The sequence below is a fragment of the Triplophysa dalaica genome, chromosome 23, assembly GCF_015846415.1.
Source record: "Triplophysa dalaica isolate WHDGS20190420 chromosome 23, ASM1584641v1, whole genome shotgun sequence".
Classification (NCBI taxonomy): Eukaryota; Metazoa; Chordata; class Actinopteri; order Cypriniformes; family Nemacheilidae; genus Triplophysa; species Triplophysa dalaica.
The window spans coordinates 6,693,641-6,716,539 of record NC_079564.1 but is presented as its reverse complement, the minus strand read 5'-3'; the positions used below and the strand labels follow the sequence as shown (position 1 = coordinate 6,716,539).

Sequence of the window (22,899 nt, the reverse complement as noted above, 5' to 3'; positions counted from 1 at the left end):
ACATTAGCACAAAGTATAACATTTAGACATTATGAATATATTGTGATAATAACAAGTGTCATATAGAGTTGTACAGGTCATTTTATTTCCATATAGAAAACTTTACAGGGCTGTACCATTACAGTTCACCCTTGCTAACCAGGAATGCTTCGGGTCCTTCAGCCATCATCAATTTTAAAGCGCAGCTATCATTAATTTCTATACAATACAACCCACCCCCAAAACCAAAGAGAAGATTTTAAATATATTAACTTTTTTAAAAATTTGTACACGTAGAGTGAGGCTTAACTTCATACAGTGATTCAGATGCAGGTCACATTTATGTCGCCCTCCGTTTCAAAGTTCCAGTTTTCTTCATTTTGAAGGATCCCAGTCCCTCTCGACGTTTAATTAAAAAAGTGTCAGCATATATAAAATGGAGTCATCGAACTAATCCGCTTAAATCGTATTAGAAATCTCTAGCTGGACAGTTATGGAGGGAAAGATGGCATAGTTCAATAATTTATCACAAAAGTAAAAATCTCCAGTGCATTTGATTGAGAAAACAAGTGCAGCAAATTCCGAGAAACAAAACAAAATCTAGTGTTGTGAGATTATATTACAAAGCAGGAATTCTGTACAACTAGTTTCTTCCGAGTAGTTATCCATGCTAATGTTAGCCATTAGCGGTGCAAACAAACAAAACAAACGAAAAACTCAGATTCGCTTTCGAAACGTCATCTTTTGAACTACGCATCAAACGTTCGCTTACTATCGAACCTTCTTGTATTTTTCCAAACTATAATGCCAAGACACTTTTTGAAATACATTTGGACCTTTCGACGTTCTCAAAGGTCAAGCGTTTGAATAGCAGTAGCGATATTCAGCATCCTCGTGTTTAACATAATTTCATCCTATTGTACAAGGCCTAGTCATTTGACCGGTGGGCGGGGCACGGCTGCCGATCTGGGATTGGTTGGTTGTCCAGAACAGGCCCCGAATGGACGGGCGGGGTTGATTTTAGTACCATCATACACAAAGTCTCTACTCTCGGTCGGGTGAGATCATATCCAACAGTTTTTCAGACAGCAGATGAAAAGAGAGGCAGATGCCGCTGCTCCTAGGCATCATGGGAAGTCTGGGCGCCAGAGACCTGATCTGGTTCTGAACACTGTGAGATCTGGAAAACCAATCCGATGCGCAGGAAGAACTTGCGCAGCACGGCCCGCAGTTCTGGGATCAGATCAAACTGCATAATTTCACACAGCAGAGGGTAGTATCGGGACGCGTGAGCCTTGAACTGCAGAGGAAAGAGGCACACAGATTTTTATTCATTTACATTTTCTCGCCGCATGGCCTGGTGTAATTGTATTTGACAGGTGCACGCTCGTAACTGATTTAATTCACAGGAAGTCACAATACTGTCACTATGGCTTCCTCTATAATGCATTAGTGCTGTAATTGAGCCAGATTATAAAAGAATGAACATTAATCATTTGTATGATGTTTACTGTAGGATTAAACAGCTTAGGGGACGGTAAAGAGAGACCCGTCAAGTTAAACCATACAGGAGATTTTCGACTAAATATATCCAACTCATGTATTCAACATTTCTCCATTAAATCCAATATAACCTAAATTATTTACTGACTCACTGACAGATTCTATGAAGTGTATTAATCTTTGCATATTGTAGATATGATGAATAATCAAATGTATTATTATGAATCACACCATTGTGTGTAAATTGTTTTACTTTGACTTGTTTTTAAACAAAGGTGTTCATCTGCTATATGAATAAAAGTGAAACATTTGGTTGAGCAGTTGATAACAGCGTTTTAAGAATTCATACGGACCCAACCAATTGCAAACCCACCAAACATCGACTTTCACATTGATCCAATAAATGCCAAACAGGGCGTACACACCAATCCAAAAACAGTTTTATTGGCATTTGTTGGATTCGTCTGAATTAGCCTTTATATTGGGGGTGAATTCTTCCTCAGACACTCACTCTGTCATCACTGATCTTGAGCACTTTGGTAAGGAAGAGCAGCAGCAGGTTAGTCCAGGCCTCACGGTGGCTCTCTGATGTCAGGGTCAGGAAGTACGCCACAGCGTCACTGCACACACTGATGCACGAAGAGAACAAGAAAGCAACAAGAAAGCATGTTTTATTTGACTCTTTCAAAAACAGAATAAAACTCATTGTTTACTGTACAATAAAATAACAAAATGGACCATTCTGACCCTAGAATACCATTGATAAAGCCACAAACAAACAAGTTGTAAACTTTTGAAAAAAAACCCTCAAAAATTCATTGGATATTAATGTGATGTGTTGCTTTACTGCCTTGCAATCATAAACAACCTACAGTTTATTATTAATTGTAACTATTAAACAACTTTTAAAACCAGAAAACCAATTAGATAATAAAGCTGTGCATTACTGGGCATAAAATCGGTATCAACTCGTTTCTGTTTAACTTGCAATTTACTCCACACCTGTTGTGTCCATATAGCCTATAAGTCATGATGACCTCTGCCGTGACCTCTGATAAGCTCATCCCCTCATATTGTCTTGCATAACCCCCATCTGCCCTGTATGCCAATCTCTATTCTTTAAATCCCTGTTAGCCTGGTTAAGGGTCCAAACGCAAACGCACACAGATCTACTGGGTTCAGTGAACACTGAGTCTTTAGTCAGACAGATAAGGCAGTCAGTCTCGTCTGCCCTGTTTCTCATGATTGCATCCTATCAACAGTGCCGGTCCAAGAGTCGCTCACAAACTTGTTCACCATAAAATGGACTGTACAGGTGTGACACTCTCACTGGGGCAGAGTGCATTGTATATCTTGATATTACCCATAATGCTCAGTGCAGTCATCTTCTTGCTGTAACAGTGTTTTAAACTTAATTGGAATTATTATTTTTTTATGGACTACAAAACTGGGTTCTAATGCAACAATTATCTCACTCTCTCTTGCTTTCTCTTTCTCTCTCTACAAAACCTATTTTCGTGATTAATCGTGATTAATCGCATCCAGAATAAAAGTTTGTGTTTACGCATTAATGTCGGCGTACTGTGCATATTAATTTTGTATTTATGAACACATACACACATAAATGCATGTATTTCCGAAAAATATAAAAACGTTTATTTAGGATTTTAATTATTGTTAATTATGAATTAATACATTTAAATATTTCCTAAATATATGGACAAGTATGTGTATGTTTTGAGTTTATAAATACAAAACTAAAATGCACATTTCACAGATATATATTATGTAAATACAAACTTTTATTCTGGATGTGATTAATCGCGATTTATCGTTTGACAGCCCTAGCATAAATGCATCAAGTTTTTCTCTTTTGATTTTGTAAAAGAATCCTACTTGGATTATTGAAATAGTGTTGCAATTGGACAGAAGATAAAAACACTTGAGCTTTGTTTTATAATCAAATATGAAGTGAATATGTACCTTTGTTTAATTCATCAATATTTGTGCACCACTCCTAGAAACTACATTTTTAACATGCATGTGTGCTAAAAGCTCATATTTTCTCTTAATATTTATAGTAGTTTTTTCTAGTAAAAACTTTTTTAAGTGTGTTAACATGACCTCAAAACTCCAATTCTTATATCAAATTCTTCTGATGTGTCTCAAAAACACATTTAAAGTGAAAAATTATAATTATGTGATCCTTTGCTTGCCCTTTCGTCATTTAAAACCTGTATGACTCTCTTTCTTCCGTAGATCACAAAAGAAGATATTTTGAAGAATGTTGGTAACCGAACGGCAATGGCCCTCAATCTTTTCTATTGTATGGACACAAAACCAACGCAAGTGAATATGGTCCAGTTAAAAACATTCTTCAAAATATCTTCTTTTGTGTTCTGCATAAGAAAGAGAATCATACAGGTTTTAAATGACAAGAGGGTGAGTAAATGATGACAGAATTAGTATTTTTGGGTGAACAATCACTTTAATTCTCAATGCACTATAAAACTTTCCAAAATGGTATCAGTGTAGACAAATTCCTCTTTGTGCAAAGACTGCAAAGGTAATAAGCGTGTTCTTAACCAAATGATGTTTACGTGGCACACAAGAGGCGGATATCTTACTTGAGCAGTCTTCTTTGCACCTCCTCCCATGCATCCTGCCTGCTCTGGTCCGTGTACATGCGGAAAAGGATGCGCAGGCCGCACGCCAGGCTGCTGGTCTCTTGTTTCAACAGATTAGGCTTCGACTTCCCTTTGAAACCTGATCATACAAACCGACACAATGAGCTCTTTTAATGTGCGCTGGGAGAACAAATCAAACCAGACAAAGTGACACAGACTTTCCATTGGGCCACACGGGTGCATCTATCTGATAACAGGACTTGATCTATGTGGTGGCAAAATAAAGTCATAACAATGGATGTATTTTTTGCGTCTCGAGTTTCCAACATGAAATACACATGATGACGTTTCGACATTTGAAATGAGAGTACTGACCAGCCTTCCACAGCGCTGTCCTCTGTTCATTACTAGAGTTGAAGGCCTTTGCGAAGCGATGTGACTCCAGCAAGCAGTCAAGCAGTTTAAAGAGCTGTTCTGAGGTCAGGTAGCGATACATTCCTTGGTCCTGAGTATCCACGTGCACGTCGGCATCAAAAGCATCTCTCTGTAAGAACGCACACATCATAAGTCTAAAGAAACGGAGCACCCAAAACATTTATTTATAACAAGTTAGATTTTTTTAAGCAAAGCTATTGGATTTGTTCATAAGACTTGAAATATAGCTCACAAGACTACTTCATAAATACTTTTTGGTGCTTTTATGTCAATTTTGAAGCTTAAGGCTCCAGTCCCCATTCACAGTAATGCATGAGAATTTGCATTGAAGGAACAGTTCACCCCCCCAAAAAATTTTTTGTCATCATTTACTCTCACGTTGTTTCAAATCTGTATACATTTCTTCGTTCTGTTAAACACAAAAGAAGATATTTAGAGTAACCGTTTTGGGGCACCATTGACTACCATTGTAGTTTCGTTTCCTACTATGGAAGTCAATGGTGCCCCACAATGGTACAGTTAAAAACATTTTTCCAAATATCTTCTTGTTTACAGGTTTGATACAACTAAATGAAGACAGAGTTTTCATTTTTGGGTCCACAATCCCTTTAAGTGTATAATCTGTTTGTAGAGGCACCTGTGCTGCAGCAAAGTTCTCAGCATCCTCCTTCTTACTGGTCGCAGGAAAGAACACAATGTTGTCTATGGTCTGAATGAGCTCCAGCTGGACCACACACTTTATGAGCAGAGCAGCAAACAGACGCTGTTCCTGGCCTTCTGGAGAGTTAAACATCAACACGCACGGTAAACATCACAGAACAAATGAGCCAGCAGCTACATTTCCATCATAGATTTAAGGCGTGTGACTGTTCATTCAACATTCTTCGGGCACAATATGGAATGAGATGATAAAAGTTGAACTCTTGTGTATTTTCCCCTCATGAAAATTTGTTTTGATTATACAAGCTGAGACTTTTATTATTGAAAGCCGAAAAGAAAAAAAATGTTGAAAAGGGGTGAACCAGAAAAAAATATATTTAAAAAGTATTTTAGTTTTTTTCTACCCCCACCATATACATTTCTGATATTTTTTATATAATAATAATATTATAAATAATACTATTAAATTAAAACAATAATAATAAATATTTATTATACTCGTATATACTAAATATATTTTTCCTTTTGGTTTTTCAGTTGACCCAAATGTGTCTACATGTGATGCTTACAAAAAATACGATCTGATCAAGGTTTATTTTGAGTTTCTGACCATTCAGGTATGAGCCAGCATGTAACAAATAACAATAAATCTGCATGACTGGTTGTCTTGATACATGCCTAAAGCCACGCTGTACTGACTCTGTCTGCGGTTGTCAGCCAGCGCTTTCTCCACACTGCTCACGGACTGCTGGTCATCAGAGCGAGTCTGAATATCCACTGACTTCTGGGAAATGGAGTCCTGCAGACACCAGAAACGTAGTTAATCCTATCGCATTAAAAAGGCTCATGCTCGTCTGAAGAGCGTCCGCATGAAACGTGTCAGACACTCGCACAGTGAAGAATACTTATTTGCATACCAGCTGTTTATCTGAGTCTGGATGAGTCACATGATCTCCCTCAGTACCGGCCGGCCTCCACGTCAACAGCCTGAAAACAACAGAGATCCGAGTTGCCGGATGGGTCATTCTTTGAAACAAATTACTTTTGCATATTTTTTTTAAAACTTTTTTACAGTTTTGTGAAAATCAATTTAAAATCAAAAGTTATGCGTATAAATAAATGTGAACACTCACGTGTGTGGGATGGTGGTTTTGAAGATGTCTAGCATGCAGTTGCAGGTCTTGTCCCAGGTTTCGGGGTTAAACTTCTCACCATTAAGAATAACCACGTTTTCAAGACAGTTAGTTCCTGATCGGGCTAGCTGTTCATTATCTGGGAGATAAAATGATAGGAGGAAACAGACAGTGACACAAAGACCTGGAGACATCATTCACATATGCTTAAGAAAGAACTGGCTCTGAGTTTCAGTTACTGTCAGATACAAAAATAACATCAAAGATATGAATTGGAAAAATACAAATCTGGTTTATTGTGGCTTTACTCACCTTGCTGCACACACCAGTAGAGCTGAGACAGAATATTATCTAACAGAACATCATTGAGAGACTCAAAGTACTGCGTGAAGACATCACAGATGGCGTAAAGTGCGTGATTACAGGTGGTGGTCATCCACTCGGCTTTCTGCAGGGTTACACAGAACAGAACATTATTCAGATCCAGTAAAAAGCAAGAATACACACGCAATTCAGTAGCATGTGATCATGTGATCATTTGAAAGCTTAAGGACACACACAAAGACTTTGAATCCTTTGGAGGACCTGAAATGCAATATTACATACTTATTACCTTAGAATGAGCTATTTCTATCTTTATACATCGCGCATAAAGCGCATTTCGTGAATAGGTTCGCTCCTTCAGCAAAAAAGCGAAAATGTGATAACATCTTAGTCTCGTGTCAGCCACCGTAGTGCTTCGAAAAGGAGCGGTGGAGGGAGCTGTTGGTTGCAGTTTGCAAGCTCACCACTAGATGCCGCTACATTTGATACAATTTCATTTTCTGAAATTTGTATTTTTTATGTTGACTCACCTCAGTCTGTTGCTCCGGAAGCTTCATGTTGTCGAAGATCCTAAAGACGATGCGGAACAGATCCTGCCACCAGTGTCTCTCATAGGTGTGTCCGTAAGTCTTCATCACCTCAAACATCACTGTAAGACCCCTGACAAACAAAAGAGAAAGAAAGAAAAAATCAGCAAAAATATTTTTTTTATATGAATGTGACATTTGACTTTTTAATAGCAGGTTATAATATAGTTATACATAGACCGGACATTTCTCTCAAACCTTGACTCATTCTTTAAAGCAGGAAGTTTTTTAGACAATCGTAAGTGCCTAAAAATGAATTTCTTTACATACAAATTTCATTGTTCTTTCTCAAGTGGATAAGTCGAACCAGTTAAGGACAGAAATACACTTACAACTCCCAAATGCTAAACTGTTACATGGCAACTCTATTGAAACGTGTTAATAAAATCTACCCCAGCATCCATCTGGTGTGTGGTGAGATTCTAACAATGTGGAACACAACCTTCAAAAACCCTATATTTTAATATGTTTAACATTTCTATAGTCATGACATGATCTTCGTACAACCATTTGTGTTTTTTTCCGTTCAGTTTAAAACACAGAATCGCCATACAAGTGCGCAAAAACTTCAAGAACTTTATGTTGTGGTTCTGACTCACCTGGTCCGCACGTCCAGTTTACACCTGTTTATGATGCACGACAACTCAAAGAGAATAGGGAACCATCCTCTCACCCAGACCCGGTCCTCCGGTGCGACGTTCATATCATCACTGGTATAGTCTTTAAACGCCTGCCACCATAAAAAAAAACACAACACAGACCTCCATGAAGAACATTTCCTCATTGCAAAAAGCACATGAACACACATGCTAAACTGTGTTTACGGATTAGAGGGAGGTTCGACTCAATCTGGCAACCCTCATGCTCTTAATTGAGACTCAGAAGAGGTCTCCCGTTGGGCGCTTTTGCTAATCCTCACTTTAGAAACACATCAACCAGGGGACTGAAGCGGTTACATGCATAAACGCAGCTCTGGAATCTGCCCCAGGTCACTCTTCACAGAGTGTTTATGTTTTGCATCTACTTATTAATGAGCAAAAGCTTTAAGGCCTTTATAGCATCGGGTAATGAGTTTGCTTATTAAAACCATGGTCTCAATCCATTTAGCGAATGGCTTTCTAAAGCCTGACCTGAGGTCAGATTATAATTCAATTGCTGTTGGGGGTACTCCATAACACTGACCTGAGGTCGGTCGGAGACGTATTTGGCGCAGTGGCGGATCAGACGAATGGCCTCCATGCTGGTGTCGGGGAAGGAAGCGTTGCAGGCAAACTCAGACAAACATTTGACAGCGTCTTGGAAGGAGTCGATGGTCGCAGGGAAATGCTTCTCAAATACATTCGCTGTGAAGGGAGATGAGAGCATTGTGGGTAAGCGAATGGACACAACATCAAACTAATTTATGGGAATCGCTATGTTTTTAATGTTCACGTCGTACAGATTTTCAATACCCAAGGTTTTTCATCCACCTGCTGGCAGATGCATACTTACTGACAATGTGTCCGGTTGTCTGGAAGGCCAGCTCCACTATACTCTCATCCTGGTCAGAGGCGGCAAGATGAAACACAGAGAAAATATTCTTCCACCCCGATCTAATATTCCCAGCCTGAGAGTTGACCATCTGAGCTATACAGCGGACCACCATGTCTCTGATGGTGGGAGATCTGTGGACAGAGTCAAGTGAATAAAGACACAAATCAGACACAAGTTCATTTTTCTTCATCAGTCATGATGGTGTGTTTGATGTGTTTCAGGCTCCATTTGATGGCATTTTCTATTTTTTGTTCTCATTCCAAAGTGAAGAAAACTACAGCTTGCAAAGCTGCTCATAATTGTTAGTAGGGACAGTTCACCCCCAAATTTTTTTTCTTCAAATCTGTATAAATGTCTTTGTTCTGATGAACACAGAGAAAGATATTTGGAAGAATGCTTGTAACCAAACAGTTCTTGGCCACCATTGACTACCATTGTAGGACAAAAGACAATGGTAGTCAAAAGTGCCCCAGAACTGTTTGCTGTCCTACATTCTCCAAAATATCTTAATTTGTGTTCAACAGAACAAAGATATTTATAAAGCATTTGTTCTACTACGGTAGTCAATTGTGGTCAATAACGGCGGGGTTACAAGTTTTCATCCAAATATCTTTCTCTGTGTTCATCATAACAAAGACATTTATACAGATTTGGAAAAACTTGAGGGTAATTAAATGAGTACATTTTCTTTTATTAGGTGAACTATCCCTTAAAAAAGTTTCGGTAAATAACCATGTTGGGGGAAAATGTGTAAACAGGCATTCCCATTTACCAAATACATAAAGTCAGAAGACATCCAACTGAAAAATCTGACCAACTTCATTTAATTACATTCGACCTTCCTCCAAGTGTAAGTTGAAATGTCCACCTGTTCTTTTTCATGATGTGCTCAAATGGCCTGAGGAAATCCTTCTGGAATCTGAAATTGGCCAACTCTCCCTTCTCTAGAAATTTCATGGAAAGCTGCCTGAGAGAATCCACGGCAAAAATAGCAACATCCTCATTGGGATTACAACCAACCTGTCCCAAGAGAGTGAAGAGATACGTTCAGCGCAAAACATTTTTTGGCACTTCTACAACATAATATAAATAACCTTAAACAGGTAGAGTGACATTTTAAAGCATCAGTAGATTCCTCTGATATCTAACAAAGCCAAAGGAACAGATACACGGACTCACCCTGTTAAAATGATCTCCTATGACTTCCCATATTCTGGACCACTGGAGCCTGATGCGACCCATGTTGTAGTAGGATATCTCAACAATCTTCTGCAGACTGAACATTCGAGGGTGTGTAGGGGAGGCCAGTTCGTCCATTGATACGGCACATAGCCATCGAACAAAGTCAACTGGAACACAACAACAGTCAACTGGTAAAGCGCAGAACGGAAAATACAGAAGCCATGGGTTTAAATCCAAGATAACAAACATTCAGATAAAATGTACAGATTGAAGTCTATTTAGAGAAAAACCTCTGCCTGATATAAATACAGTAAACATAGAATTCTTAGAGAAGGCTAGTTCTTACCAATAGCATTTCCATCAAGTCTGATGGAGCCTGTAAATATCCTGCAGGTAAAACACAACATTAAGTAACATTCCAGCTTGATAAGTTTATTTATTAACATTAGAAACAACAACACCAATCGTACCTGTCCACAGCGACTACCACACTTTGCGAGCTGGTCTCCCCGATAGATTCCTGTATGCTTGCTATCTGTTTACGGTCAACATTTCCTCCTACAGAGAGAAAAATCTAAGTCAGATTATATTTACAGATTCAAACTTTATTTGATACATTGCTACACAATGATATAATCTTCTATGACATTTAAAGGATAAAAGCACCCTCATTCCAAGCCAATATTTTGTGTAGAAGCAATGTACTGATCACTCTTTTCATGAAATTGAAATAAAAAGATGACTGATGTATTCTACGTTTCAAAAAACTATCATGGTACTCTTATGGTGCATTTGTGTCCTTTTAGAAATTGCATGAAGCAGTTAAAAGAGCAGAGTTTCTCCTTTTGTATTGCATAGAAGGTAGACAGGGACATGGTGGCTGACTGTTGAGGATATTTACGAAGAGGGAATGACTGACCCAAGCCCAGATATTCATCAGACGTCTGTTCCTTTGTGCTAGTGATGAAGCCTTCTTTCCCCCGCACAGTTCCTGAAATGTACCGCGCCTTCACACCCGTCCCGATGAGCTGAGCCAACTCCAGCTGACTGATGCACTTCAGGATCTGCAGAGCAATTATAGAGAGTGAAATCTCCCGTTAATATCTATCTGCCAATCACAATAAAGTGATATGAGTGGCATGTGGGCCGGGTTCGGAGAGCTCACCTCATGCCAGGAGTTTCCTAGATAATTTCCATCAGTGTGGGCCACTGTTATAAGAGTCTTGATGGTGTCGATGTTCTTCTGCTTCATCTCGGTGATGCCTGAGCTGGCTGTGAGAAGTGTAAAGCGGGCCAGGGCCTGTACGTACGCATCTCGCTCCAACTGGAACAACAAAAATGCAAATTTTTCTAAATCATGTTTTCTTTTATTGTGCATTCAAATTAATATTAATCAAACTGCAGTTGGGTTGTTTTGATTAAGTAATAGTAACTCAAAGAAACACAGCTAACTAACACAATTAAACACACAAAAAAACATGATCATTTAATAAAAGGATGTGTTTTTGCAAATAAACTCTTCATATTAGACTGTGTGTCACAGTGCATAAGTGTACTGGTGTTTGACAAACAATGTAGTGTTGTCACAGAAAGTAGTTATTATTATTTCTTTATTATTTATCTTTAAATTTTCATTTTTTTGATTTCTACTATTAATATTCATGAATTGCTGGAATTGGCAATATTAGTGAAGCAATATTTCTTTGTTAAAGGATCAAGAAGTTTGTTTTGTATTTAATGTCTGAATATGCATATATGCCAGCCATCTTAAGAATTGTTTTCAAACTTTCGATAAAATCTCAACGATGTGTGTCACACGTTTGAAGCTAATGTGCATACTTTTAAAATAACATTATGATACTTACTTAAAGTTACAATCACTTATTTCATAATATTTTACATTATAAATAATTTTACAAAAAATAATATTTTGCCCAATAAATAATGTCTTACCAGATAGATTTTTTAAAAAGGGGCAAAGTCGATTAATATTAGTAAAAAATTAAATTACTAAAATTATCAAAAATAGATCACAATGTAAGCATTTACTAATATTTCAGGGTTTTCTACACAAAATTAAAAGTCTCTCATTGCACAGCCACCATTGACTTCCAATGTATGAGGACAATCCACATTTTTCAAAATATCTTATTTTGTGTTCAACAGAAGAAAATGTCTGAAAAATGTTTTGAGCGACATGGGGATGAATAAATGACAGAATTTTTTATATGTGAACTGTCTCTTTTAAGCTTTACAATATAGCAGATCAAAAACCAACTACTAACATTCCAGACAGGAACTAATATCATAAGCAAAATTTAAACAAACAGTATGCAAGTCTCGGCACTCTCTCATCCCCCATTATTCAATGTGTGAAATTACCTGAATGCTGAAGATGCAAGCTATTCTGATAGCACAGCGGATTCCCTCCAGACACAGAGAAGCCACTTCAGTATCATCACAGTCCTGAAGACCCACACTAAATGCAGCCAGGAATGGCGTCCAAGCCAGCTGTACGAAGATCAAGAAATCAGAAATCCACTCATGATATCAGGTGTGAATTTTCATGCAAACAGAATAAATACCTTAAACATGGGTCTGACGTGTTCAAGGTGGGTGGCGCTGGTAAACGGGGCCTGAACGTGACTCACAGCCTCCATTAGAGCCTTGGCTGTCTTCGCCATCTGCTCCATCTCAACGTTATACAGAAGTTTCCTCTGCTTCTCACTGGCCACATCTGATTCAAAGTCATTGAGTTATAACAGCCCAATCCTCAAAACATCACATTCTTCACATAATACAATAAAACTCAACTTAGTATTTAAACAAAAAAAACTGTGTTCTTGGATGGAGTGACAGGACATTGGCTTCTAAGCCCCGCCCACAGCGAAAGCTCATTGGTTTACAATGTTTTACATTTTTATCGCATAACATCACTCACTTTGCTTATTTGACTTAAGAGGTATTTCCTTTGTCTCCTTCATGGATATTTTCTTCCCTGCGATCTCGTCGTAAATGGCAGACAGATACTCCTCGGGTAAATCTTTACTGTCGTTGATACCACGGTTCATCTTGATGTATTGCTCTTTCGTCATTTTATTTTTCACCTGGAAGATAAAGTAAACTGTCAGATCAGTAGTGCTTCTCTTGTTTTCTTTTTAAAGACATCCATCACCCTATTCCACTCACATCTGAAGACTTAATGCAAAACTGTTTTCAGCTCCAACATCACATTAACATTCATGGACTGAGAAATGATAACGAAATGCATTCGCAGAAAGAATCAGAGTTGGTGCACTAACCTGTGGACTGTGAAGATCTGTAGTCAACATGATGATTGAATACGCCAGGACGTAAGCCGTGTCGGCACTTGCGAACAGCGTTTGTCTGCGGAGAGACAGGAAGAGACGAATCACGGTCAATTAATGCAACGGGTTAATCTATTATGACTGGTATGTAACAATATCAGAATCTCACTGTATGATTATACCTCGATATAAAGTCTGCGGTACAATATTTATTGCAATATTCAAACAACAATAGATGACTTGGGGAAAAAACGTGCCTTAAGCATCCTCTTTTCTTTATCCTCCAATCATTACTGTTGCTTAGAGGTATGAGTTTTAGTATGAAAAGGGTCAAATCAAATTATAAAAATCTCTTTTATAAAATAAAATAATTGCCAAAAGGTAACGTCTATTATTTTTTCTAACATTCTCTATGTAAGACCCGGAAGACCTATTGTTTCATACAGTCATGTGACCACGATAATGTTGAGACAATTTGCTATTGCGATAACACGATATCGATAATATTGTTTCATCCCTTATTTTGGTGGCACTCACCCTTGGTTACATTCTAAATATCTAGCAGCAAACTTCTCCATCAGCCGATCGATTTTCTGGGCTTCCCCAGGCAGACGAAAGCCCTCGAGAAACACGCGCAGAGCCGGCACAAAGTCCTTGCCCTGGAAGTCCATTTGGTCCACGTAGGCATACATGACTTCTTTATTGATGCGATCGTTGTCACCGAGAAACTCTCCAACTTGGATCTGTCGAGGTGGATATTTAAGGGTCAATGAGTCAGATATTGATTGCGTGAGTTGGTTTTATAACTCCAATAGCAAAATAAACAAGCATTCTTTAACAAAATTGAGAGAGGGGTGTTTTTGCATTATACTAGACTGGAGATTTCATTCAGGAAGCAAAAAATATTTTCAGCTGGGAAATGAAAGTATGCCATGCATATTATGACTGTTCTGCTGAAGAGCTGTAATTTTAGGGCATATATAAGGAGCTTTCTTTAGCCATTACTGCTGGAAATGAGCTTTTGAGTTGCCAATTCATCACACTGAAGGAGCAAATCATCTATAAGTGGAAGTTTGGCAACACTTGGCTGAAGCATCGTAATATCTTAGTTTTGTTTTTCAGAACTGTTTCAAGACCTGCAGCTGCATAGACTGACATTATCACACCACACAAATTTTTATGTGAGAATTTCTCAGGCACAGGTTTTAACAATTACAATAATTTTATGAAGTGGCTAATTTGCATAAATTTGCCATTCGTACATTTCGATGGGTAGGGCTATCAAACGATTAATCACATCCAGAATAACGGTTTGTGTTTACAAAATATATGTCTGTGTTCTGTGCATATTCATTTTCTATTTATAAACACATACATGTATTGGGTTTTAGGAAATATTTACATATAATTATCACCAATTTAAATAATATTTTTATTTTTTTATTTTTATTAAATAAATGCATGTATGTGTTTAGAAATACGAAACTAGTATGCACAGTAGACAGACATATATTATGTAAAGACAAATTTTCATTCTGGATGAGATTAATCGCAATGAATCCTTTAACAGCCCTTATTGGTGGGATAGGTTTAAGGGTGGGGCTTCGCTATTGTTTTTTTAATAATCTTACATTTCGTACAAATTCATACAAAATGGCCACCACTTCGAGTTCCTGTTAGATCAGGCTGGTTAATATAAAAAATAACGTCTTACAGAGTCAAGTCTCTCCTCTTGATGTAAAAACTGAGCGATATCTTCAGGCGTTGTTCCCAGCATTCCCTGCTCCTGCAGGTACTGAATGCCCCTCTTTGGTTTTTTGTTAAACCTGTTCAATTATGCATCCAGAACATCAACAGACAGTCAGAAACTCACATTCAACATTTTGTAAATACTCAGATTCTATTAAATGTGATTTTATTAGTAATAGAGTGCATGTGGGTGGCTTACAGGTCAATCCCCTGCTCAATGATCTCCTTCTGTTGTTTGAGAACCTCAAACTGTTCAGGGTTGTCTGTTCCTGACATCTGGGTGCTGTAGCTCCCGATGCCCGATGAGGCGGTGGAGTCCAGAGAGTTTATGCTTCCATAGCGGTTAATGGTTTCTGGATGCTTCGACTCATTGCTCTCCTGGTCTAAAGGCTTCTCTTGGCCTGATGGAGAGAGAATGAAAATTATACAATGATGGAATGGAAAATAACTAAAAAAACTTTTTGACAAGGCAAACAACTCACAACTTGTGTTTTTAAGTGAATGATAGACAGCAAATTATGGAAATACTTACCAAAAATGAGTTTGTTCAGCTATCTGTGCATTCATATTACACTTTGTAATGTAATGTGAATTATAAACAAATGAGATGTTCACAAGTCTTTCAGCTAGAGTCCGAGTCAAGTCTGATGTCTTTCAGCTAGAGTCCGAGTCAAGTCTGATGTCTTTCAGCTAGTCTGAGACAAGTCTGAAGTCTTTCAGCTAGAGTCTGAGACAAGTCAGATGTCTTTCAGCTAGAGTCCGAGTCAAGTCTGAAGTCTTTCTGCTAAAGTCTGAAGTCTTTCAGCTAGAATCAGAGTCAAGTCTGAAGTCTTTCAGCAAGAGTCTGAGACAAGTCTGAAGTCTTTCTGCTAAAGTCTGAGTCAAGTCTGAAGTCTTTCAGCTAGAGTCCGAGTCAAGTCTGAAGTCTTTCAGCAAGAGTCTGAGACAAGTCTGAAGTCTTTCTGCTAAAGTCTGAGTCAAGTCTGAAGTCTTTCAGCTAGAGTCCGAGTCAAGTCTGAAGTCTTTCTGCTAAAGTCTGAGTCAAGTCTGAAGTCTTTCAGCTAGAATCAGAGTCAAGTCTGAAGTCTTTCAGCTAGAGTCCGAGTCAAGTCTGAAGTCTTTCAGCTAGAGTCCGAGTCAAGTCTGAAGTCTTTCAGCTAGAGTCAGACTCAAGTCTGAAGTCTTTCAGCTAGAGTCCGAGTCAAGTCTGAAGTCTTTCAGCTAGAGTCCGAGTCAAGTCTGAAGTCTTTCAGCTAGAGTCTTAGTCAAGTCTGAAGTCTTTCAGCTAGAGTCCGAGTCAAGTCTGAAGTCTTTCAGCTTGAGTCCGAGTCAAGTCTGAAGTCTTTCAGCTAGAGTCTTAGTCAAGTCTGAAGTCTTTCAGCTTGAGTCCGAGTCAAGTCTGAAGTCTTTCAGCTAGAGTCTTAGTCAAGTCTGAAGTCTTTCAGCTAGAGTCCGAGTCAAGTCTGAAGTCTTTCAGCTAGAGTCCGAGTCAAGTCTGAAGTCTTTCAGCTAGAGTCTTAGTCAAGTCTGAAGTCTTTCAGCTAGAGTCCGAGTCAAGTCTGAAGTCTTTCAGCTAGAGTCCGAGTCAAGTCTGAAGTCTTTCAGCTAGAGTCCGAGTCAAGTCTGAAGTCTTTCAGCTAGAGTCTTAGTCAAGTCTGAAGTCTTTCAGCTAGAGTCCGAGTCAAGTCTGAAGTCTTTCAGCTAGAGTCCGAGTCAAGTCTGAAGTCTTTCAGCTAGAGTCCGAGTCAAGTCTGAAGTCTTTCAGCTAGAGTCCGAGTCAAGTCTGAAGTCTTTCAGCTAGAGTCCGAGTCAAGTCTGAAGTCTTTCAGCTAGAGTCTGAGACAAGTCTGAAGTCTTTCAGCTAGAGTCTGAGACAAGTCTGAAGTCTTTCAGCTAGAGTCCCAGTCAAGTCTGAAGTCTTTCAGCTAGAGTCAGAGTCAAGTCTGAAATCTTTCAGCTAGAGTCAGAGTCAAGTCTGAAGTCTTTCTGCTAAAGTCTGAGTCAAGTCTGAAGTCTTTAAGATAGAGTCTGAGTCAAATCTAAAGTCTTTAAGGCGGAGTCTGAGTCAAGTCTGAAGTCTTTAAACCGGAGTCTGAGTCAAGTCTGAAGTCTTTCAGCAAGAGTCTGAGAAATTCTCATACTCAAAAAGTCCTATTGGCAAAGTTGTTTTATATAGAGTAAACATATGAAACCAGGGTAAACAGTCGCTAAGTGAGACGCAAGATGACGCCAGTCACGCTTTATCAGAAAATATTCCAGTTGATTTAAGTAATCATAAAATTGTACTACTGTATGCATGCTGATTGACGTTACATTAATCAAATATACATTACAAAGTGCACTCACTAAGAACTCACTAAGAAAAAGCCACATTCACAATCTACAAAAATATTGAGTCAAGTCTGAAGTCATTTCAGGTCGAGTCTGAAGTCTTTTAAAATGCGACTCGAGTCCGAGTTACTAACTTGAGTGCCCATCTCTGGTTCACCACACGGTTATCGTGGCTGGAATATTTCTCGTGGCGGTACTATCCTGTTGCTCAGGGGTTAGAGCATGGCGCTAACAACGCCGAGGTCATGGGTTCAATCCCAAGGGATTGCACGTAAATGTACTATGTAATATGACTGTAGTTTTAAAATAATACTGTTGGCTAAATTCATCTTTAATTTCATTTATTTCGCGCTTTCTCTTTTTATGGCCAATGAATCACTCAAAAGAAGAGCAGGGAGGGAGAGAGAGAGAGAGAGAGAGAGAGTTTGAAACCATTGTGGCTCTTAACACCAGAAGTTTAGTGCGAAATTATTTACAATATTTTCAAATGTGTAAATTTAACATGGAATTAATAATCTCGGTTTTTAATAGCACTGTATTGTCAATACCAGTATACTATGACAGCCCTACTGTACCTCCTGCTATTTACACAACATTAGATTAGATTACACAGATCCATCAACAAATGCAAATTGAATCCTAAATATGCTACAGGTTTCGTAACCAATCAAAAAGAGACTGAGATGCATCCTCAAAAAACGGAAAAAGCCAAAGATGAGCCCAGCTTGTGAAAACCACAGGCCCCAGCATCTCGCAGTTGCAGCATGATTAATTGGAGTCCAACTGGGTAAAATATATGTATTGGCGTATGGAGTCTTTCTCTGGCTCAGTTCCCCATATGAGTGCCCAACACAACACTTCTATAATGAAGACTTTTTGGCTTCGGTCGAGTCATATAACAAAAACAGAGCACTGTCGACCGGAGGACCTGACATGAATACACGTGACAACGGATCTGAAGTCGGTTTGAGCAAAACAAGCATGTGGTTTGTGTATGTGGAAGGGTTCCAGTCAGAAGGGTCTGATTACACATTGGAAACACTGTAAAAGATTCAGTGACCTGCCATCTCTGTAACCTTAGCTGTCGGGTCACTTCCTCGTTTCAGAGACATAGTTTCCTCACTCTGAAAGATAACAATCCAGTAGCTGCTGGAAAAAACTTCTTTAATCCAAATATTATACGTTTCCTGGGATTCAAACCTTTGACATTTGCAACCTATGCAAACACAATGCACTACCAGCTACAAGAAGATGCTGTCTGATATACAAAAGAGAGCCACGTCACAAAGCACTACTAAAGAATCAAAATCTACTTTATGCAATACAAACTAATGCAATCGATTCTAACGTTACTACTGTAACAAACTGCTGTTACCTGCTCTCCCTTTGATGTGTGGTCATTAAGAGAAAAGAACAAACAGCATTATGTGAATACAAAGGGATGTGAAAGCCTCATTTAGTGATAATGCATGTAAAGAACGGCCCAGACGGACATGATACAGTCGGATGTGGCCTTCCAGACTGATGCTGGACCATAATAGTAGCTTTTATGTAGATGAAAGCTATTACTTATTAAAATGTACATGCAGTTTCTGCAGAAATACCTTTGTTCATTGCTATTACTAATGTGGTACTATCCATCAGTGACAAAAAAGACATCTCATAATAATGTATTATGATTTTACACTAGTAATAATAATTGTAGCAAATATTACATTGATCATTTGTTTTTTAAGAGGAACGTTGCTCAAAGCTGAATGCAAACTTGGTTAAAAATAAACACAAACAGTTTGATTTCTTAATGTTTTGCAGTCACATAAGATACATGGTACGGTTTATTTATGAACTATCTGAATATACTTTATACAAATGAGTAAATATATTTTAAATCCCTGATATCTGGCTAAAAAATTAAGCCTGAGGTGAGCTTGAGGCAACAAATGAGTACCCATTGAGCATCAGAGCTCCTTTTCCTCCAAACCTGATTAGACAAAAATCCCTTCAGTTCCAAGGAGGAAGGACACAGTTCCCAACTCAGCCTAGAAGCTTCGTTCCAGTAGCCTATAGTCTGCCTGCATGATTTCAGGCAACGCCAAGGTGACAAATAACTGCCTAAGGGCTGTTTGATTAAGATGAAAGGACGGCGCAGCCATCATGCCGAATAACATTTCCTGCCTCTCTCTGAAGCCGAGGACTCCTAACGCGCTGTCCTCAAAAGCTACTGTTTATCCGGTTGGTTCTGCACACGCCAGAAGCTACTGGGAAGGCGAGTAAATGTACTCTGAGGACAGTCTTTCAGGAAGTAGTCAAGGCTATAACCTGGAATTTGATGTGGAGCTGCTCGGATTGAAAGCTTAGGAGTATAGAGACGCTAAACACGGTTCTGTTGGTATTATATGGAAATGTAGTGGGTGGGCAGTTTTTACATATTTTTAAGGTTGGTCTTACCGAGACTGGTCTGAGAATTGGGGTTGACATACTGGTCTTTGCTCCACTCGACCATACATTTGAGGATGGACACCAGACACTCCAGGCCTTTTTTTCTTAAGGTCAGCTCCTGAGGGAAATCATGAGATCAGCTCAATACTAAAGCAATAATAAAGCAAGAAGCAATACGTCACGACTTATTCAGTTTCATATTTTAAATACGTTTTATACATTAAATACTTTTTGATAAAAAATCAAGAATATTGTGTGCGGAGACAGTCAGGTACCAAAAGGACAAAAAGAATGTTTCTCAAATTTTAAATGACACATCAATTGTGACAATGATTTACTTAAAGTGAACTATACCTGTAAAGCTACGTTATTCTTATGATAAAAAATGAAGTCAATTGTTAAGCAAGTACATCAAAATCGATGTTTCCTTGCTTTGCCCCAATTCACAACAGTACATTTATAATAACAATTTATAAGTTGAGCTGCCGGGTATGATTTTATATCAAACGTCAGTTTGACATCTTTTGATTGATGAAATTGATGTAAAAATGAGTACATAACGTAATCTTCGATTTCATGCTTAAAACAGAGATGCCGATATAGAGACAAGAGTTACAGACTGCAGCTTTGAGGTGTTGATTTAAACTAAAACCAATTGAAGTTATTCACCTGAAGCGGGGTTGTACCCAATTCATGGCCTCCTCGTCCTTGTGCAATCTTTGAGAGGTCGTTCACCAGCCTCTCGAATATATTAGCAGCATTCAGGTCACAATCATAATTCACATAGATATCTACCACACCCTGTGCATCTGTGAGAAAACAACATATACATAAATAAACAATAAAAGAAACAATACAATTATTCAGTACAGAGAAACAGAAAAAGGAACGTTTTTAAAGCATTTAATCACTTTCTTTTTTCTGCGGAACACAAATGAAGATATTTTGAAGAATGTTTGTAATCAATCAACTTTGGTCTCCATTGACGTTCATTGGTACGGACACAAAATCACTGAGAAATTTCTCACAATATATTATTTTGTGTACCACAGAAGAAAGACTCATATACAGGTTTTGGAAGACGATTTTTATATTTGGATGACATATCCTTTTAAAATGAAAGCTTAATGGTGTTTCGAAGTCAGGTAAAGAACATTCATACCAGCACATATTCTAGTAAGAGTTTGAATGACCATCCATTTGTGGTCGTATGAGCTTGTGGACGTCTCTAGAATATACAGGAAAATCTCTTTGAAAAAGACCTGAGGAGAAAGATAAAAACAACAAGCCTCAAAGTTAGTACAGAGACCTTAACAACATCACAACAAGAGTGCAGACACCAGAAGCGATTTGACAGATTCAAGAAATATTACAACACAACACAATAAATGCACACATTGCTAGAATGAGGTTTCTGTAGACACAAAAAGACTGAGGCAGAATAAACCACGGCTCATAAATCAACGCTTATCAGGGTTGGGTGAACAGTACATTATGACTCATGAGAATCTGAGCTCAGGCACCTCGATCTGCATCTTGAGATGTGTCTTGAAGTTGGACAGGAGGGTGAGGAAGATGGACAGAGAGAGCTCGAACACTTCAGGGACGGAGGAAACGCCGTTTTTGGACAGTGCCACACACAAGTACTGCTTGATGGCGTTGATGAACATCTCATTGGTCTTGAATATAGGCCCGGCATTCTGAAGGATGGAGAGGAGGAGCTGGAGCGACAGGACCTTGGACCTTAGCTCGTGGGATCTGCCAAGAAGTGTCAAGAAAGAGATCTGTTCATGCATACATATGGGCAAAAAAACTTTTGTGTGGGCAAGAATGTTTATATAATTATTTTTTACATTGACCTGTGCAAGACAGATATCAATACAAAATTGTAAAATACTATGGAAGCTCCATAAACTACATAATAAGGAATATTTAAACAAATATACTAATTTACATTATAACTAAAAACATTATTCAAAATCCAAAAGTACTGAAAATTGAACCCACTTATTTGGTATTACTTTAATGCTTTACTCAGATACCACTAGTTTGTTCAAATTCGAAACCCCAAATATGAGCAATAATACCAAGGGTGCTTGCCTAGCAAGTCCAGGAGCTGAACTGGACAGACCTCAATGCCATTGGCAAAAAGTAATCAATGACACAAGCTAGCCCACCTCGCTGCCTCTGAAGATAACACAATGAATGTCTTTCTTTTCTAAACAAGTGACAGGGAGGAACATTCCTCTCGCGCTCTGACACATCTATTGGCCTGTTAAAGGACAATGGCTGAAAGTACCAGACCAACCCAGACATTGATCAATGGGCAGTGATCCAATATCATCGCACCGGCTCAAAAATATCTACAACCACAGATCTCACCTTAAAATATCAAGAGAGACTACAAAACTCCATCAGATCCTGAAATCAGAACTATGGATGCCATTTGAGGAACAATAGGAAAGCTTGATAAATGATTGTTTTTGTGGGAGGTCAATTTTGCCTTGTCAGGACATCTTACTTTGGATCAGGGGGACCGTCTGAAATCGGCTTCATCGAGAGCTTGCAAAGTGAACGGAATACCAGGAAGGCGTCCTTCTGGAGGATATGAGAGAACTTTGCACCTGGCGCTGACCCAGTGGTGGAAGATTCCTGCGGGGCAAATCTTCATGTTATTCTTCAAGGGAAAATGAAACTGTGTATGTAGATGTATAGCACATAATGCACAATAACCTTAAAAAAATCAACATGTCATAAAATTCCCATTAAGTTCTGTTATGCAGCTATTCTATGCATTGTTAAATAAGTAATTCGTTTAAATGCTTACATCGAGGGGCGGTTTCCCGGACAGGGAATATACTAGTCCTACTAAAATACATTTTAGAGTTGTCCAGACTGAAAACAATTTGCACTGACATTCATTAAAATACATCAGTCCCATTGTGTTGTCTCAAAATGCACACAAGTAATGTAAAATGTAAGACATGTTTGTAAAAAACTACTAAAATGTCCTCATTTAACTTGAACCTAGTCCTTAGGTTTAAAATGATCCCTGTCTGGGAAACCACCCCCTACTGTTTGATAAACTGCACAAAATTAAGACATGTGC

General features: G+C 38.5%; 1 protein-coding gene across 4 annotated transcripts in view; it reads right to left on the bottom strand.

The window, feature by feature from the left end:
- Positions 1-63: 63 nt before the first annotated feature.
- Positions 64-22,899, bottom strand: part of arfgef1 (ADP-ribosylation factor guanine nucleotide-exchange factor 1 (brefeldin A-inhibited)) — a 52,447-nt gene continuing 29,611 nt past the window's right edge. For 2 of the 4 annotated variants that reach the window (XM_056737829.1, XM_056737832.1), the window contains 31 exons: positions 22,312-22,442; positions 21,314-21,548; positions 20,953-21,052; positions 20,460-20,599; positions 19,800-19,908; positions 15,220-15,421; positions 14,986-15,097; positions 13,809-14,014; positions 13,266-13,350; positions 12,905-13,070; positions 12,549-12,700; positions 12,346-12,474; positions 11,129-11,287; positions 10,883-11,027; positions 10,434-10,521; positions 10,310-10,350; positions 9,961-10,130; positions 9,650-9,801; positions 8,740-8,912; positions 8,431-8,591; positions 7,848-7,978; positions 7,192-7,321; positions 6,650-6,785; positions 6,338-6,476; positions 6,122-6,191; positions 5,883-6,003; positions 5,182-5,321; positions 4,485-4,653; positions 4,110-4,248; positions 1,994-2,111; positions 64-1,279 (listed from right to left, as the gene is read on the bottom strand). In XM_056737829.1, the coding sequence (XP_056593807.1) occupies positions 1,100-1,279; positions 1,994-2,111; positions 4,110-4,248; positions 4,485-4,653; positions 5,182-5,321; positions 5,883-6,003; positions 6,122-6,191; positions 6,338-6,476; positions 6,650-6,785; positions 7,192-7,321; positions 7,848-7,978; positions 8,431-8,591; positions 8,740-8,912; positions 9,650-9,801; positions 9,961-10,130; positions 10,310-10,350; positions 10,434-10,521; positions 10,883-11,027; positions 11,129-11,287; positions 12,346-12,474; positions 12,549-12,700; positions 12,905-13,070; positions 13,266-13,350; positions 13,809-14,014; positions 14,986-15,097; positions 15,220-15,421; positions 19,800-19,908; positions 20,460-20,599; positions 20,953-21,052; positions 21,314-21,548; positions 22,312-22,442 (4,329 nt within the window). In that variant the 3' untranslated portion in view covers positions 64-1,099. The remainder of the gene's footprint in view (positions 1,280-1,993; positions 2,112-4,109; positions 4,249-4,484; positions 4,654-5,181; positions 5,322-5,882; positions 6,004-6,121; positions 6,192-6,337; positions 6,477-6,649; positions 6,786-7,191; positions 7,322-7,847; positions 7,979-8,430; positions 8,592-8,739; positions 8,913-9,649; positions 9,802-9,960; positions 10,131-10,309; positions 10,351-10,433; positions 10,522-10,882; positions 11,028-11,128; positions 11,288-12,345; positions 12,475-12,548; positions 12,701-12,904; positions 13,071-13,265; positions 13,351-13,808; positions 14,015-14,985; positions 15,098-15,219; positions 15,422-19,799; positions 19,909-20,459; positions 20,600-20,952; positions 21,053-21,313; positions 21,549-22,311; positions 22,443-22,899) is intronic. The other 2 variants (XM_056737831.1, XM_056737830.1) reach the window with 2 other exon arrangements.